Source organism: Antechinus flavipes, chromosome 2, assembly GCF_016432865.1.
Source record: "Antechinus flavipes isolate AdamAnt ecotype Samford, QLD, Australia chromosome 2, AdamAnt_v2, whole genome shotgun sequence".
In the NCBI taxonomy this organism is placed as follows: Eukaryota; Metazoa; Chordata; class Mammalia; order Dasyuromorphia; family Dasyuridae; genus Antechinus; species Antechinus flavipes.
This window is the reverse complement of record NC_067399.1, coordinates 264,325,437-264,341,575: the sequence shown is the minus strand read 5'-3', so window position 1 is coordinate 264,341,575 and position 16,139 is coordinate 264,325,437. Positions and strand designations below refer to the sequence as shown.

The 16,139-nt window shown below is 32.4% G+C and overlaps 1 protein-coding gene across 1 annotated transcript in view; it reads left to right on the top strand.

The window, feature by feature from the left end:
• The window catches only part of RYR3 (ryanodine receptor 3), a 438,620-nt gene that overhangs the window by 55,350 nt on the left and 367,131 nt on the right, over positions 1 to 16,139 (top strand). The window contains exon 9 of the mRNA XM_051973649.1: positions 7,418 to 7,610. Coding sequence (XP_051829609.1) covers positions 7,418 to 7,610 — 193 coding nt within the window. The remainder of the gene's footprint in view (positions 1 to 7,417; positions 7,611 to 16,139) is intronic.

Genomic DNA, 16,139 nt, shown 5'->3' with positions numbered 1-16,139 from the left:
TCTCCCACAAACTTTCCTTTTACTATCAAGGAAACCACCATTCTTCTAGTTTAGCCAAGCTTACAATCTTTTTGTCATCCTTGTCTCCTCATTGACATCAAGATTACATAGCTAATCCATTGCCAAATATTTCTGTTCCTATAGCACCTCTTGTATATGTCTCCTCGCCATTCATACAGCCCCACCCTAATCGAAGTCCTTATCATCTTTTGACCACTGCTGGAACAATTGCAGTAGCCTGATAGTTGATTTCCCTGCCTCAAGTTTGTCCCTATTTCAACCCATCCTTCATTCAGTTTCCAAAGTGATTTTCCTAAAACACAAATCTGACCAAATCATCCCCTTATTCAGTTAATTCCAGTGATTCGATACTTTCTCTGGGATCAAATGTCAATCTCTGTTTCAAGGTTCTTCACAATCTGGTCTGTTTCTTTATTTTTGGTTTTCTTAATATTTTACTTCTTCCCACATACTCTGATACAATAACATTGATCTACTTGCATTTCCTTACATACAACACTTTGTCTCCCATTACAGTGGTTGTCCTCTATGCTTCAAATGTTCTTTCTTCTCCTTGCATCAGTCCCTTGTTTCCCTTACTTCCAATCTTATCTTTTGTCGCAGACCTTCTCTAGTCTTCCTACAGTTTATGCCTTCCCCGCTCAGACTATCTTCCATCTATTTGCTATATATCTTATATCTTTCTGTATGTACCTAATTATTTACATATTGTTTCCCCTATTAGAATATGAATCCTATGAGATCAGAGGTTGTTTTTTGCCTTTCTTTATTTTGATTAATTCAAAGAACATATTTCCATGTCTGTGTATGTGTGACACACACATGTGTATATATGTGTGTGTATATATATGGTACTAAGCATTTCCAGAACTTAATTCCTGTTTCTGTTCTTTCTTACTTCCTTATCTCTTGTTTATTCCATAAATATTTATATGAAATAAATTTAATAAGTATATATTTTGGGGCAGCTAGATGATGGCACAGTGGATAATGCCTGGAATCAGGAGGACCTGAATTTAAATACAGCCTCAAACACTTAACAGTCACTAGTTGTGTGACCTTAGGCAAATCACTTAACCCTAATTGCCTCATGTAAAAAATAAATAAGTTAAAAAAAAAGATAGAATCCTAAATAAATCACTTCAAACCATATAACATAAAATTAGTATTTTCACTCTAATATATATAATCTGTATTATAGATATAGAAAGTTAATAAGTATATGAAGAACCTTAGTTGGCTATTAACATATTTTTCCATATTACCTGTCATTCCCCTTTCTTACTGTTATTCTTTTCTGTCTCGATAACATATACTCCAGATCATGAGATAACAGTTCCTAGAGTTCATTCACTTTGTGATTATATAAGGGCTATATTGAAGCAGAATATTTAAACATAAAGACTATGGATGTTATTTATAGCTATATAAACAAATATATATATCTATATATAATACACATACATACATACTGTTGAGGACCATGCTTGAGTGTGGAACCCAGAAAGTCTGTGAACTGTACCGTCAGAGCAGCTCAGTTCTCCAAAGTTCCCTGCTACAGTTGTGAATCCCAGCCCCCATAGCTGCAAATTCCAACACACTAGGGAGACTAAAGAAATGTTTTGTTACTACAATTTTTATCTTACTCTTTGAGTAGAGCTGACAGGCTCAAGGAAAAGCGAACATAATCCAGAGATTCAAAGATATCTGTCTGGAAGTCATAAAACAAATTTACTGAGGCAGATGTTGCTTGCAAAAGAATGTATGCTTTTCTTTAAACAATAATAATCTTGCTGTGCTTAAAAATATATATATTCTGTATAGAGATGAAATAAATCGGAAATAAGAGATTGAGAGATTTTCACTGCAGCTACCTCTCAGTCTCCTTGTGTCATTCTCGTCCTCTCACATGACACAATCTATTCTGCTGGTCAGAATTAGATACCCAGCAGTCACTGCAGGTGGCTTCCATAACATATGAATATCTAATTTTACCTCCGTGGGTGAAACTAGCTTGTACTTACTCTAGATGAAGTTCTCTCAGCCAAACCTGGCACAATTTTCTTCTGCTTCCAGCACATACTCTAGCATATTGCTTTTTTTGTGTGGCCTCCAAATGAAAATGGCATTTTGGTTCCCATAACACTATCTATTAATATGGAATCAATCCCCATAAATATTCTAGACCAAGGTTATTTGTCAGGTCCAACATTCTTCTACCCAGTCAATCTGACAATAAGTTGTTATATTATATGGATCTCTGAGGTGTATAAGATGAAATGTTTATTATTAGTGGTTTATTATACTTCAGAAATACTTCTTAAAGGAGAGAAAAATTCATCTTTGGAGTCTTTGAGAGATATTCTCTTTATTCACAGCTCTCATGGCATATATACACACTCATACCCCTACCCACATAGATTTCCCCCCTCCCAGATTTAAAGTATTATATGGGTCCATATCCATTCAAAATTATGTTCACAAATCATTTTTATTTGTCATCATTGTATCTTGGTGCTTTTTTTTGAAATTTTTTTTAATATTTTATTTTATTTTATTTAATAATAACTTTATATTGACAGAATCCATGCCAGGGTAATTTTTTTTTTACAACATTATCCCTTGCACTCATTTCTGTTCCAATTTTTTCCCTCCCTCCCTCCACCCCCTCCTCTAGATGGCAAGCAGTCCTATATATGTTAGATATGTTACAGTATATCCTAGATACAATATTTGTTTGCAGAACTGAACAATTCTCTTGTTGCACAGGGAGAATTGGATTCAGAAGGTAAAAATAACCTGGGAAGAAAAACAAAAATGCAGATAGTTCACATTCGTTTCCCAGTGTTCTTTCTTGGGGTGTAGCTGCTTCTGTCCATCATTTATCAATTGAAACTCAATTAGGTCTCTTTGTCAAAGAAATCCACTTCCATCAGAATACATCCTCATACAATATTGTTGTCGAAGTGTATAATGATCTCCTGGTTCTGCTCATTTCACTTAGCATCCGTTCATGTAAGTCTCGCCAGTCCTCTCTGTATTCATCCTGCTGGTCATTTCTTACAGAACAATAATATTCCATAACATTCATATACCACAATTTACCCAGCCATTCTCCAATGGGCATCCATTCATTTTCCAGTTTCTAGCCACTACAAATAGGACTGCTACAAACATTTTGGCACATACAGGTCCCTTTCCCTTCTTTAGTATTTCTTTGGGATATAAGCCCAATAGAAACACTTCTGGGTCAAAGGGTATGCACAATTTGATAACTTTTTGGGCATAATTCCAGATTGCTCTCCAGAATGGTTGGATTCGTTCACAACTCCACCAACAATGCATTAGTGTCCCAGTTTTCCCGCATCCCCTCCAACATTCATCATTATTTTTTCCTGTCATCTTAGCCAATCTGACAGGTGTGTAGTGGTATCTCAGAGTTGTCTTAATTCGCATTTCTCTGATCAATACTGATTTGGAACACTCTTTCATATGAGTGGTAATAGTTTCAATTCCGTCCTCTGAAAATTGCCTGTTCATATCCTTTGACCATTTATCAATTGGAGAATGGCTTGATTTCTTATAAATTTGAGTCAGTTCTCTATATATTTGGAAATGAGGCCTTTATCAGAACCTTTAACTGTGAAGATGTTTTCCCAGTTTGTTGCTTCCCTTCTAATCTTGTTTGCATTATTTTTGTTTGTACAAAGGCTTTTTAATTTGAAGTAGTCAAAATTTTTTATTTTGTGATCAGCAATGGTTTCTAGTTCATCTTTGGTCACAAATTTCTTTCTCCTCCACAAGTCTGAGAGATAAACTATTCTATGTTCCTCTAATTTATTTATAATCTCGTTCTTTATGCCTAGGTCATGGACCCATTTTGATCTTATCTTGGTATATGGTGTTATGTGTGGGTCCATGCCTAATTTCTGCCATACTAATTTCCAATCATCCCAGCAGTTTTTATCAAATAATGAATTCTTATCCCAGAAGTTAGGGTCTTTGGGTTTGTCAAACACAAGATTGCTATAGTTGACTATTCTGTCTTGTGAACCTAACCTTTTCCACTGATCCACTAATCTATTTCTTAGCCAATACCAAATGGTTTTGGTGACTGCTGCTTTATAATATAATTTGAGATCAGGTACAGCCAGGCCACCTTCATTTGATTTTTTTTTCATTAATTCCCTTGAGATTCTCGACTTTTTATTGTTCCATATGAATTTTGTTGTTATTTTTTCTAGATCATTAAAATATTTTCTTGGAAGTCTGATTGGTATAGCACTAAATAAATAGATTAGTTTAGGGAGTATTGTCATCTTTATTATGTTCGCTCGGCCGATCCAAGAGCACTTAATATTTTTCCAATTATTTAAGTCTGACTTTATTTGTGTGGAGACTTTTTTATAATTTTGCTCATATAATTCCTGACTTTCCTTTGGTAGATAGATTCCCAAATATTTTATGGTATCAACAGTTATTCTGAATGGAATTTCTCTTTGTATCTCTTGCTGTTGGGTTTTGTTGGTGATGTATGAAAATGCTGAGGATTTATGGGGATTTATTTTGTAGCCAGCTACTTTGCTAAAATTATGAATTATTTCTAATAGCTTTTTAGTAGAATCTCTGGGGTTCTCTAGGTATACCATCATATCATCTGCAAAGAGTGATAGTTTGGTTTCCTCATTGCCTACTCTAATTCCTTTAATTTCTTTCTCGACTCTTATTGCCGAGGCTAGTGTTTCTAATACGATATTAAATAATAATGGTGATAGTGGGCAACCTTGCTTCACTCCAGATCTTACTGGGAAAGGTTCCAGTTTTTCCCCATTGCATATGATGCTTACTGATGGTTTTAAATATATGCTTCTGACTATCTTAAGGAAAAGTCCATTTATTCCTATGCTCTCAAGTGTTTTTATTAGGAATGGATGTTGGATTTTATCAAATGCTTTTTCTGCATCTATTGAGATGATCATATGGTTTTTGTTTGTTTGGTTATTGATATAGGCAATTATGCTAATAGTTTTCCTAATATTGAACCAGCCCTGCATTCCTGGTATAAATCCTACTTGATCATAATGTATTATCCTGGGGATGATTTTCTGTAATCTTTTTGCTAATATTTTATTTAAGATTTTAGCATCAATATTCATTAGGGAGATTGGTCTATAATTTTCTTTCTCTGTTTTCAGCCTACCTGGTTTAGGTATCAGTACCATGTCTGTGTCATAAAAGGAGTTTGGTAGGACTCCTTCAATCCCTGTTTTTTCAAATAGTTTATTTAGCATTGGAGTTAATTCTTCTTTAAATGTTTGATAGAATTCACATGTAAATCCATCTGGTCCTGGGGATTTTTTCTTAGGGAGTTGATTGATAGTTTGTTCTATTTCTTTTTCTGAGATGGGACTGTTTAGGATATTTACTTCTTCCTCTGTTAGTTTGGGCAAGCTATATTTTTGGAGGTATTCTTCTATTTCATTTAAGTTGTCGAATTTATTGGCATAAAGTTGGGCAAAGTAACTCCTAATTATTGCTCTAAATTCCTCTTCGTTAGTGGAGAGTTCTCCCTTTTCATTTTTAAGACTAACGCCTGCGCCCGATCTAAAACCGTCCCCACCCTTGAGCAAAAAAGAATGGCTTCTCTTGGTAACTATTTGTGGGTTTTTTCAGTCAAGCATTAATTCAGAGGCTTGTAATGAAATGGATAGTGAGAGAAAATGCGGAGCTTACACAGCTGTGTGCCTCCTCTCCGCCATCTTGGCCGGAAGACCGTATCTTGGTGCTTGGTTCTAACATCTATTTCCTCTTTCCATTCTTTTCAGTATTGTCATCCTCTCCACCAAGTAATAAACATAAGATTTCTAGGGTCTATTTCCAAGAGAAAATAATATAAATTAATATAAAATATATATGTGTACTTTTATTGAAAAAGTAAGAAAAAATGCATACAAAGTTTGTACCAATCCTAAATGGTTTCAGGTCCTAATTGTAGGACCAATAAGGCAGCTAAATGGTGAAGTGCTTTGAGCACTAGACTTAAAGTAAGGAAGACATGAATTAAAATCAGATCTCAGGTACTTACTAGATGTGTGACTTTGGGCACCTCTGTCCCTCCATTTTTTCGCCTGTAAAAATTGCACTTACCTTTCAAGCTTCTTGTGAGGATCAATTGAGATATTTGCAATATCCTTAGCATAATTCCTAGCACATAGGAGGTACTTAATGAATACTTTCTTCTCCCCAGCCTACTTGCTATTTTCTACTTAATGTTCTCATTGTCTCCTTGGCTTATATGATTCAGGCATTCTATCTTACTAGTATTATTCTGGTGTTATTTCTCTCTGGCCTCAAAATGAGAATTATATTTTTTGATCCCAGAACACTTTATCTGATTAGTCAGCACATAGTTTATTTTTCAGTTTATAATCCTGATTTTCAGGCAGTCAGAAAGCCTTGAGTTTACTCATGGGTTTTTGATGTTTCATCCACATTTGTATGTAATCACTTAATTAACAGATATCTCTCCTTCAAGAGATATCTTCCTCTCTACCAACGTGCAGGACGCATAAAATAATTATATTACTCTTACAGTTACTGATATGTAGAAAGCAAGATAATTCATTCCCATGACCAGGTAACCACCAACATTTTTATTATAAGTGGTAATTGTTTTGATTTCCTACTGTTTTCAGAGTGAAATGGGATATATGTGTAGATTATAAAGTTGATTTTCTTCCTCAGAGTCATCTGTAAAACTCATAATAGGAAATTAATTCCATTCTTTATAAAGATCACAATATGAAAATATTACAGAAATAGAGATAGGTTTCCCCATCTTTCAGTAGCACTATAACACTTTTTTAAAAAATTAGCACTAAATCATCTGATAGCTAATTTGTCTTGCTAATTTTCATTCTGATTATTTTCTAGAAAGAAGTGATCTTTGATCATAATTATAGAATGGCCATTTTTCTCAGAAGTAATTGCAGCAAATATGGTTTCCATATAATAGGTCTTCAGAATTCTTCCCTACTTCAGATTCCTTGAGTACAATAAAGGCCAAAATTTGTTAAGTACAACTTGAAACTTGTTTGTTCTTATTTATGGCAGCTTCCTTCATCTCAGACACTGTGAGTACCCACTTACAGCTTAAAGACTTATGTCTCACATCATTTATCTCATTAACGGAAATACTTTAAAGAGAAACTTGAATTAGAGAATCCTCACATTAAATAAGTCTATTAGTGCCTAATCATTCACTCATCATTGTGTTGATCTCAAACCCTTTCCATAATCTCTTATGAGCCTATGTTCTATTTTTAATCTAACTCTCATGGTGAGATTTCAAGACTGCCACTACTTCTCATTGTCTTTGCCTGCTTTTTCCAACCAGGCCGAGTTCCAAGAGCAGTGGCCTCTATCAATCAGCATTTGTTAAAGTCTGACGATGTGGTGAGCTGTTGCCTTGACCTTGGTGTGCCTAGCATCTCATTCCGAATCAATGGGCAGCCTGTGCAGGGAATGTTTGAGAACTTCAGCACTGATGGGCTCTTCTTCCCTGTGGTGAGCTTTTCAGCAGGCATCAAGTAAGTTAATATTGTCAGTTCCTGGAGATTACCATGGCCAACCTTTCTTTCTCTACCCCCCTTTCCTGTGATCTAAAGTCCATGTTGTTCACATTATCAGATTTATTCAGGCATTTTGACAATGTTTAGTATGAATTATTCAGAAAGCATAGTTAGGAAATGGAGCATAATCCCATCCTTTTGAATAATGAAAAATATGGGAACAGCAAACTATAATATTAACTAAAAATTTCTCCAGAACGGCACCATAATAGACATAGGAGAGTGCTAAGTGCAACATTGTATTTGAAATAAAAGGATCTGGATTTGATTCCTGAATTCCACTTACTGACTGTAATCTGGATTATTATTTTACCTCTCTGGACTCAGCATCAAAATTACTTTAGATGATTTCTAACGTTCCCTTTAGCTCTAAATCCAATGATCCTATAGAGTCTATTGACTGAAGTAGAGTCATTAGTTTGAGAGTTGTATGCCTCTCCTGGAGGGACAGTAAAAAATATTAGTTGTTACGATAATCCAGAATAGGAAATATGATCTTTGACTTAAAAATCCAAAGAAAGATTTTTTTTTCAAGACAAGGAGAAGTGAATTTAGTTTCATATCATTAGGCCTGTGCACATGAGACTGAGGCAGGCAGGCTTACCACGGAATGGAGACATTTAACATGAGATAAGTGACTTTGGGCATTGCTATATCACATCATTCTTTAAAATAAGGACATCTTTATTGCCTCCTTTTCTGAAAAGTGTTATTTAATGTGTTTTTTTCTTCCATTAGAATTTAAATTATTCTTATTTTGTTCTGTGGCTTAAAAATATTGATACTTTTTATAATTGCAAAGAATTAATTTTTTAATTTAACCCTCTTACCTCCTCTTATAACAAAGATTTTAAAAAGAGAGGGGGAAAAAAGCAGTTAAAAAGTCAATCAATACGTTGAATATATTGCCAGTACTAATCTCTTGCTGCTCCTTTGCAATATAGGGAGGGAGATATTTTCTCAACTGCTTTCTATATCCAAACCTAGTCAATAAAATTTTAGATTTCTATTTCAGTTTTCTATTCTTGACATTTACATTATAGTAATCATGTTTCCCTAATTCTGTTCACTTAACTTTGAATTAATTTTAAAAATAATTTTAACCAACAGAAATCAACCTTTCTCCATCCCAAAATCCCTAATTGAGAAAGTAAGAAAATGAAAATTTATGTTGCAAATTTATATAGTCAAACATAAGAAATGTTTGCATTGGGCATATTCTCTTCCTTCTCCCATTTCTTATTCTATGTTCTGAGTCTTTCATTTCCCTATCAGAAGGGAATCTACTATAATCATGTTTCCTCCTATTTCCCTATTGAGTAAAATGTATTTCTGTATCCAATTTTGTGTAAAAATTTTGGAGCCTTTCTTTTCTTGCTGAGTATCTTGAAAGAATTCTAATCACAATAACTATAGTAATATTATTTTATTGTCTGTTTTTTGTTCTTGCCTACTTCTAAACTTTGGACTTTATATTAGAGCTAGGCTCTGAATATATGTTTATAGGATACTGGAGGATGATTCTGCTATTGCATTCTTCCAGACCATTGAGTGTTATATTATCCTAGGAACTCAAGGGACCTAAAGTAATTTGATTCAAAGAGCCAGATTATTTCCCACTTTATCAAGACTGCAAATTCTTGAAAAATAGGCCAATAAGCTTTCCCTATTTAGAGTTAGACTGAACTCAACCATTATCAGTTAATTGTAAAACTCTTATTTCAGAATGATAAAACTCTTAATAATTATTAATAATAATTCCTCCAATGACTGTTGCCATTTTAAAATATATTTACCAGTTTACAAGGTAACAACTGAAATGTCAGGATTATTTTGTCATTTCTCTTATTATTAGTGATTTGGAATGTACTTTTTTATGATTATTTACTATTTACCATTCTATGACAACTATTTGTCTCTATGCTTTTGATGAAGTCCAACAAAAAGTCATGATGAGGTATAACAAGTCATGAAGGTAGGGTGTTGTCCAGAATCCACAGGTTCAAGCCATCTCCAGGTCAAAGGACAAAGCTTTATTGTAATGCTTTAACAAGTGGGCAAAATTGGGAGGGAAAGTCAGCCTGCAATTCTTCTAAAGCTATTAATTGCTATAGTATTTTCACCATTTCCTAGGATTTTCCAAGTATCCAACTACCATAACATCAGCAATAGAAATGGTTTTATTTGTTCTTTATTTACTCTTTAGACTTTAATTTATTTCTCTTATCTCATTATCATTACTGTTATTAAAATTATTATTTCTAGAATTCCCAGAACTATTCATAGGATGATGGGGAAAATGAATATATTTGTTTTCCTATTTTATTGGAAAATTCAATATATTCCCATTTCATATGATGCTTTTGACAGTAGATGATATTTTTGTGTTTTAAAAAGGTCCCTTTATGATTTTATCAAGTAGTTTTTTTAATAGGATAAATGAATGTTATACTTTGTCAAAGGATCTGCATCTATTAAGATAATCATGTAGTTTTGAATTTTCATTTTTAAAAAATATATGATCAGTTATATTCACTGCTGTCCAATACAAATGTTGCACCATTATATACATATTATATACATTATATACACAGATTATATGCATCTGTGTATAAATCCAGCTTGATCATGAATAATCTCTAAGGAATTGCTATAGTCTTTGTCAATATTTTATTTAAAATTTTTTATCATTATTCATAAATATTGTTGAATTATATTGCTTTCTCTTTCCCTGGTTCAGGCATTAGTACTATAGTTGTCTGATAAAAGAAGGTTGGTAAAATGCTTTTTAATATTTGTGAGTGATTTTTGTAGAATTGGTGCTTAATTGTTCTTTCAAAGTCTAATAGAGATTTCTTATGAATCTATCAAGGCAAAAAGTTGTCCCTTACCTTTTGTAGTTTCCTTATAGTTTATTCTACCTTTAAAACTTGTTTTACCTTTTCTTTTTTTCCTAAGACTTAATTGTTCAAAATCTGTATTTGATCTTGTTAATTTGTATAGTTTTTATTTTTGAAAGTAGTCCATTACTTCATTCAAATTTTAGTTTTGTTAGTAATTGTATAATCAGTTATAATAATTTTTTTAATTTAGTTTTTGTGATTTCTTCTTGTTATTTTACTTTTTGTTGCTTTTTTTGCCCTTTTCTTTTACTCTTTAACTGAAGGTTTATCAATTTTGTTCTTTTTAGAAAATCAGTTTTTTCATTTTGATAGGTTTTTTGTTTGCTCTCACTTCATCTATTGCTACTCTATTTTTAGTATCTTTTGAGTTTATTTTATATTTATTTATTTATTCAGTCCACTAATTTCTTCCCTTTCTATTTGATAAGTGCATATTTTGTATATATAATTTTACTGTGTGAATTTTTTTGGCTGCATATCAGAAATGTTAGTATGTTGTTTCAGGACTCATTTTCTTTTAGATGATTATTTTTTGTTTCTTGATTTATCTTCTGAACTACTCATTATTTAGTATTTCATTGTTAAGTCTTTATTCATATGTATGTCTTTTGTTCTACTTTCTACTCTTATGAACTATAAAGGATATGTTTATTATTTCTGTCTTTTGTAATTTTTGTAACATCTGTGCTGAAAAATTTGTATAGCATTTAGAAGGGATAATTCTGGTTTCTCCAGTGGTGTGTTCAATTCTGTGTTTTTCTTTATATTTATTGTTCTGTTAGATTTGGCTAAAACTAGTAGAAGGACATTATGTTCTCCTGTAATCACTGTATTTCTGTCTTCTTATAATTAAGCTAAATTTTCCTTTATTAATTTAGATACTAAGATATGTGGAATATATAAATTTAATATTGATGTTTGTTTTCCTTTATGATTCCTTGCAGAATAAAGTAATTTCCTTGTTTATCTCTTTTTATGTCATGAATTTTTAAAATTTTGCTTTGTATGATGGTATGAATTGTAATTTCTGCTTTTTAGGGTTCAATTAATCTAGTAAATTTAGTTGATGCTCCTAATTTTTAGTTTATTCATATCTTTGTTTTTTAGATATATTTATAAGCAAAAGATTGTTAGGTTTTGTTTTCTCATCTCACCTGATACTTTTAATTTTTTTTTTTAGATTGCTTAATCCATTCATGTTTTGTGCTATGAGAGTTATTTGTCTCTAATATTATTTTTATAATTTTTCTTTTTTTTAGGAAGAAGGTGTTCTTATTATGTTTCCTCTGTGGTTTTTGTTTAACCTACTTTAAGGAAAGAATATTATAAATAGTTTGATTTCCTTAACCTCAAGTCTACTTATTCTATTTGTTATCCCTTTCCCTAATTTTAGAGTTTTCCTTACATCTTCCCTCTTTTTTTTTAGTTAAATAATGACATAAAATTCACTTCTTTCATTTATTATTTTTCTTTCTTCTATTATTATTTTTATACCTACTCTAATTTTTTTCTTTAGTTCATTGCTCATGTATTTATGTGTATCCTTTTTAGACTCTTTATTAATCATGGAATTAAAACTTATAAAATAATTACTTTGATTTCCTTCTTAACAGCTTTTGTGTTATTGTTTTGAAAATATTGTTGCCTCATCCCCTTTGTTCTGTTGTACCTCACTTTCAGAGCTAGCAATTCCTACAGCAGGTAGAAAGAATAGAAATATTCTTTGGCAGAAATGGGTCTATCTAAAACCATTGCATATTATACTATAACATTCCCTTTTTCCACTATTGAATCTCTTTCTCCCATCATGAGAGCTTTCTTCATTATGATTCCCTTTCACCACTGAATCAATAATTCCTTTTTTTAAGCAGGAACAGAATCTATTATACTGTAGCTGAGGTTCAAAAAAAAAAAAAAAGCAGGGATTGCAGTCATGATCTTAGACAAAACAAAAGCAACAATAGACCTAATTTAAAAAGTTAATCAGAAAAACTATATTTTTCTAAAAGGTATCTTAAAAATTTAAGTAATATCAAAAAACTTTATAAAAAATTATAGGAATGACCCATCTAATTGCCTATTTTTGTTTTGTTTTGTTTTGTTTTGTTATCATCATTACAAGAAGGAGAATATAATTAAGAAATATTAACTCCTCACAGAAGATTTTCAGTTCCTTCTCTTTATATTTAAAAAAGACATAGTTCTTACATGGTTTCAAATAAGGTTTTGGTTTCATAACTCCTATTTCGTGATCTTCTGCAAAGTTTAATAGCTCAGTTTATGACCTTGAATTCATTTTCACAAAGACTTTGATGATATAAACTTTGATCAAAAACATTTATTAAATATCTGCTATTTTTAGATACTATGCTAGATAGCAAAGGTAGAAAGACAAAAAATTTTCCTTGATTTTTAAGGAAAAAAACTTTTATAGTGATAAGCAAATGGATCATTTGTGAGGATCATTTTGAGGAAAAGATAACTAGCGCCTAAAAGATCAAGAAAGACTTAGTACTTGAACTGAAACTTGAAGTAAGCTAGGGATTCTAAAAGGAAGAACTAAGAAAGGATTATATTCCAGGAATTGACATATTCCCTGCAAAGGCATGGAATGGGACATGGAATATTGTGTGAGTACAGCATGAATTAACCATCTAATGTATGGAAAAGAATAGTATCCCAGAAAGGTAGAATAGAGTGGGGAAAAAAGACAGTTCTTGGAGCAGAAGTTGAGGGCAAAGCATATTTCTCAATTAAAATTACTCATAGTGAAGTCAGAGAATGATTAAGCATTAAAATCTATAAATCAATATCTTTATAGGTAACCTGAAAGTTCCTTCTTCTTGTTCTAAGTAAGACCTGTTTCTAGGTTGCATCATATTTTAGATAAGAGTGAACTCACTCTAAGGGTTTTTACTGCAAAATCACAGATCTGCACCATTCATACACAGCCCTGATGATAGTTTTGGAGATAATTTGGCATGTTTCAAATTAATTAATGTTACATGCCTATTATGACAATGCACTAAACCAGATAACTAGTGTTTGCAAAGTACTAGGAGTTCAGTAATGATACAATCATTTATATTCATGTATTACTTAAATATATTATTCCTTTTTGAAAATCATATGGCGATTTAAGCATGGAATATTATTATTACTATTTTACAGCTGAGAAAAATGAGGTTCTAAAAGGTTGGATAAGATAGTCACAGTTATGTGGCTATTATCCAATAACTGTGTCTGGATTCAAATTTATGTGTTCTAATTCAGGTCTGGTGCTTTTGTTATTACACAATAGTGCTTACTCTTAGGGAGCTTGCATTGTAGTAGGTGGAATGAGATGTGTATCCAGATAGCTGTTATATGAATTATACTGGAATAAATACAAATAAAACTTCCAAAGTACTTGTATATGTTAGAGGATTTACAGATCTTTTCTAGCTTCAGGAAATCTAGATAGACTTAATGAAGGAAGTGATTTGATTTGATTTGATTTGAGTCTGGAATAAAAACTGGGATTTTAACTGTTATAGATAAGAAGGGGATAAGAGAGGTCATTCTAAAGTTGAGGAAAGATAAGACAAATAAAAGAAGAAAATGAATGTCTGTAGTTGGGAAGACAGACTTTGTGAAAGGTCCACTTTGTGGATTGTTGATTGGAAAAGTAATCTTGAATGCTAGACTGAATTATTGGTAGGAATTAGGGACCCACAGTCAGTTTTAACATAAAAGATTGAAGAAAACCTCCCCTCCAGAAAAATTACTTTGTGTTTACATAGGGGTATAGAAATAGATATATTGGAGCAGCTACATGGGGCAGTGAATAAAACCCTGGGCCTAGAGTCAGAAAGACTCATTTTCCTCAGTTCAAAGCTGGCCTTAGACATTTACTAGCTGTGTAACCTTGGGAAAGTCATTTTACCTTGTTTGTCATAGTTTCCTTATAAAGAAAATGAACTGGAGAAGGAAATGGCTAACCTCTCAAGTACCTTTGCCAAGAAGATCCCAAATGGGATTACAAGGAGTTGGATACAACTGAAATGAGTGAACAATAATCGATATAGATATATGTAGGCACTTAGTAATTGCCATTAATTTAATAAATAATATATTGATAACAATAAATTAATTATTTTACATAGTCACTTAAGATTTTCAAAAAATAATCAATTTCTCATTTGAATAGAACAAAAACAACATGATTTTACACACAGTATCTCATCTGAATAGAACAAAAGCAACATTATTTTACACACAGTATCCAGAACAACAAACCTAGATAGACACACTGGCATGTTGTCATTTTGTAGATTGTTATGGGCCAGAACTCTGAAACAAAGTATTCTTAAAAGGTGCTAAGTCATTGGAATTGATAGAGACAATGGCTATCTAGTTTAGCATGGTTCAGTATGATTTATTTAATCTTACAACAAATAATGGCTTCCTAGTGATATAATGATTGATTTATACTCAGCGTAGAGTACATAGCTAGGAGCCTCAGCAAGGATTCATTCAGAGAGGCAGAAGCAAAGAAGACAAAGGACTGGATGCAGGAGTTTAAGCTCTCAGAACCAAGGGGAGAAATTCAATTGGATCTTCTGACTTCCTGGTGCCTGGCCTAGCCTCCTGCAGTTTCTCCACTGAGACCAAGGCAGGTCTGAAAGGTTCTCCAGAAAGCTGCCCAACCCCAGGAAAGAGATAATAGAGAATCTGGATTATAAGAAAGCTAACTGGGGCCTAGGAAAGGAGAAAAGACTTTGAAGGAGACAATAAAGGATTTAGACTTTAACACCTGGCTGTACTTGTGGTGATTACTGAACTGAAAGGAAAGCTGCTCGCAGAGACCCCCAAAAAAACAAATCAAAGAGAACATTACATTAGATGAAGAAACTATTAGAAAAATTATACAAGTAACAAATTCTCTTTTTGTAGTAACCAAAATAGCAAACATGAGTGCCCAGAGATTCAGATGCTTGAAAAAAAAAAAAAAAAGCCTGTGGTATATCAATATATGGAACATTATTGTGCCATAAAAACGATGAATATAAGAATTCAGAGAAACATGAGAAACACATATAAACTGATAAAAAATAAAGTGAGTAAACTAAAAAAATAATTGCAATAATTAAATTTAAACAACATTAAGAGGCAAAATAAGAATATAATGACTAATCTTGGTCTTGTAAAACAACATAAAATGATAGAGTGGTAGGGAATGAAAAGTATGGAAAGAGAACTTTCTATTCATGGGGGATAGGGAATATTCATTTATATAATTACTGGTATGTGTCAGGCACTGTGCTAAGGGCTTTTTTATAAATATTATCTCATTTAATTTATTCATCAACCAAATGAGATAAGTTGCTGTTATTATCTCCATTTTATGGATAAGAAAACAATGGAGGCAAAAATAAATTAAATGACTTGCTCAGGTTCATCCAACTAGTTTATAGCCAAAGCGGGACTTGAACTTGGGTCTTTCTGACTTCAGGCCCAGCACTCTATCCATTGAACCACTATGTTGAAGATACTGTCATACTTGCTTGATTTATTGGTCCATTCTACTTACTTATTTTTCTTG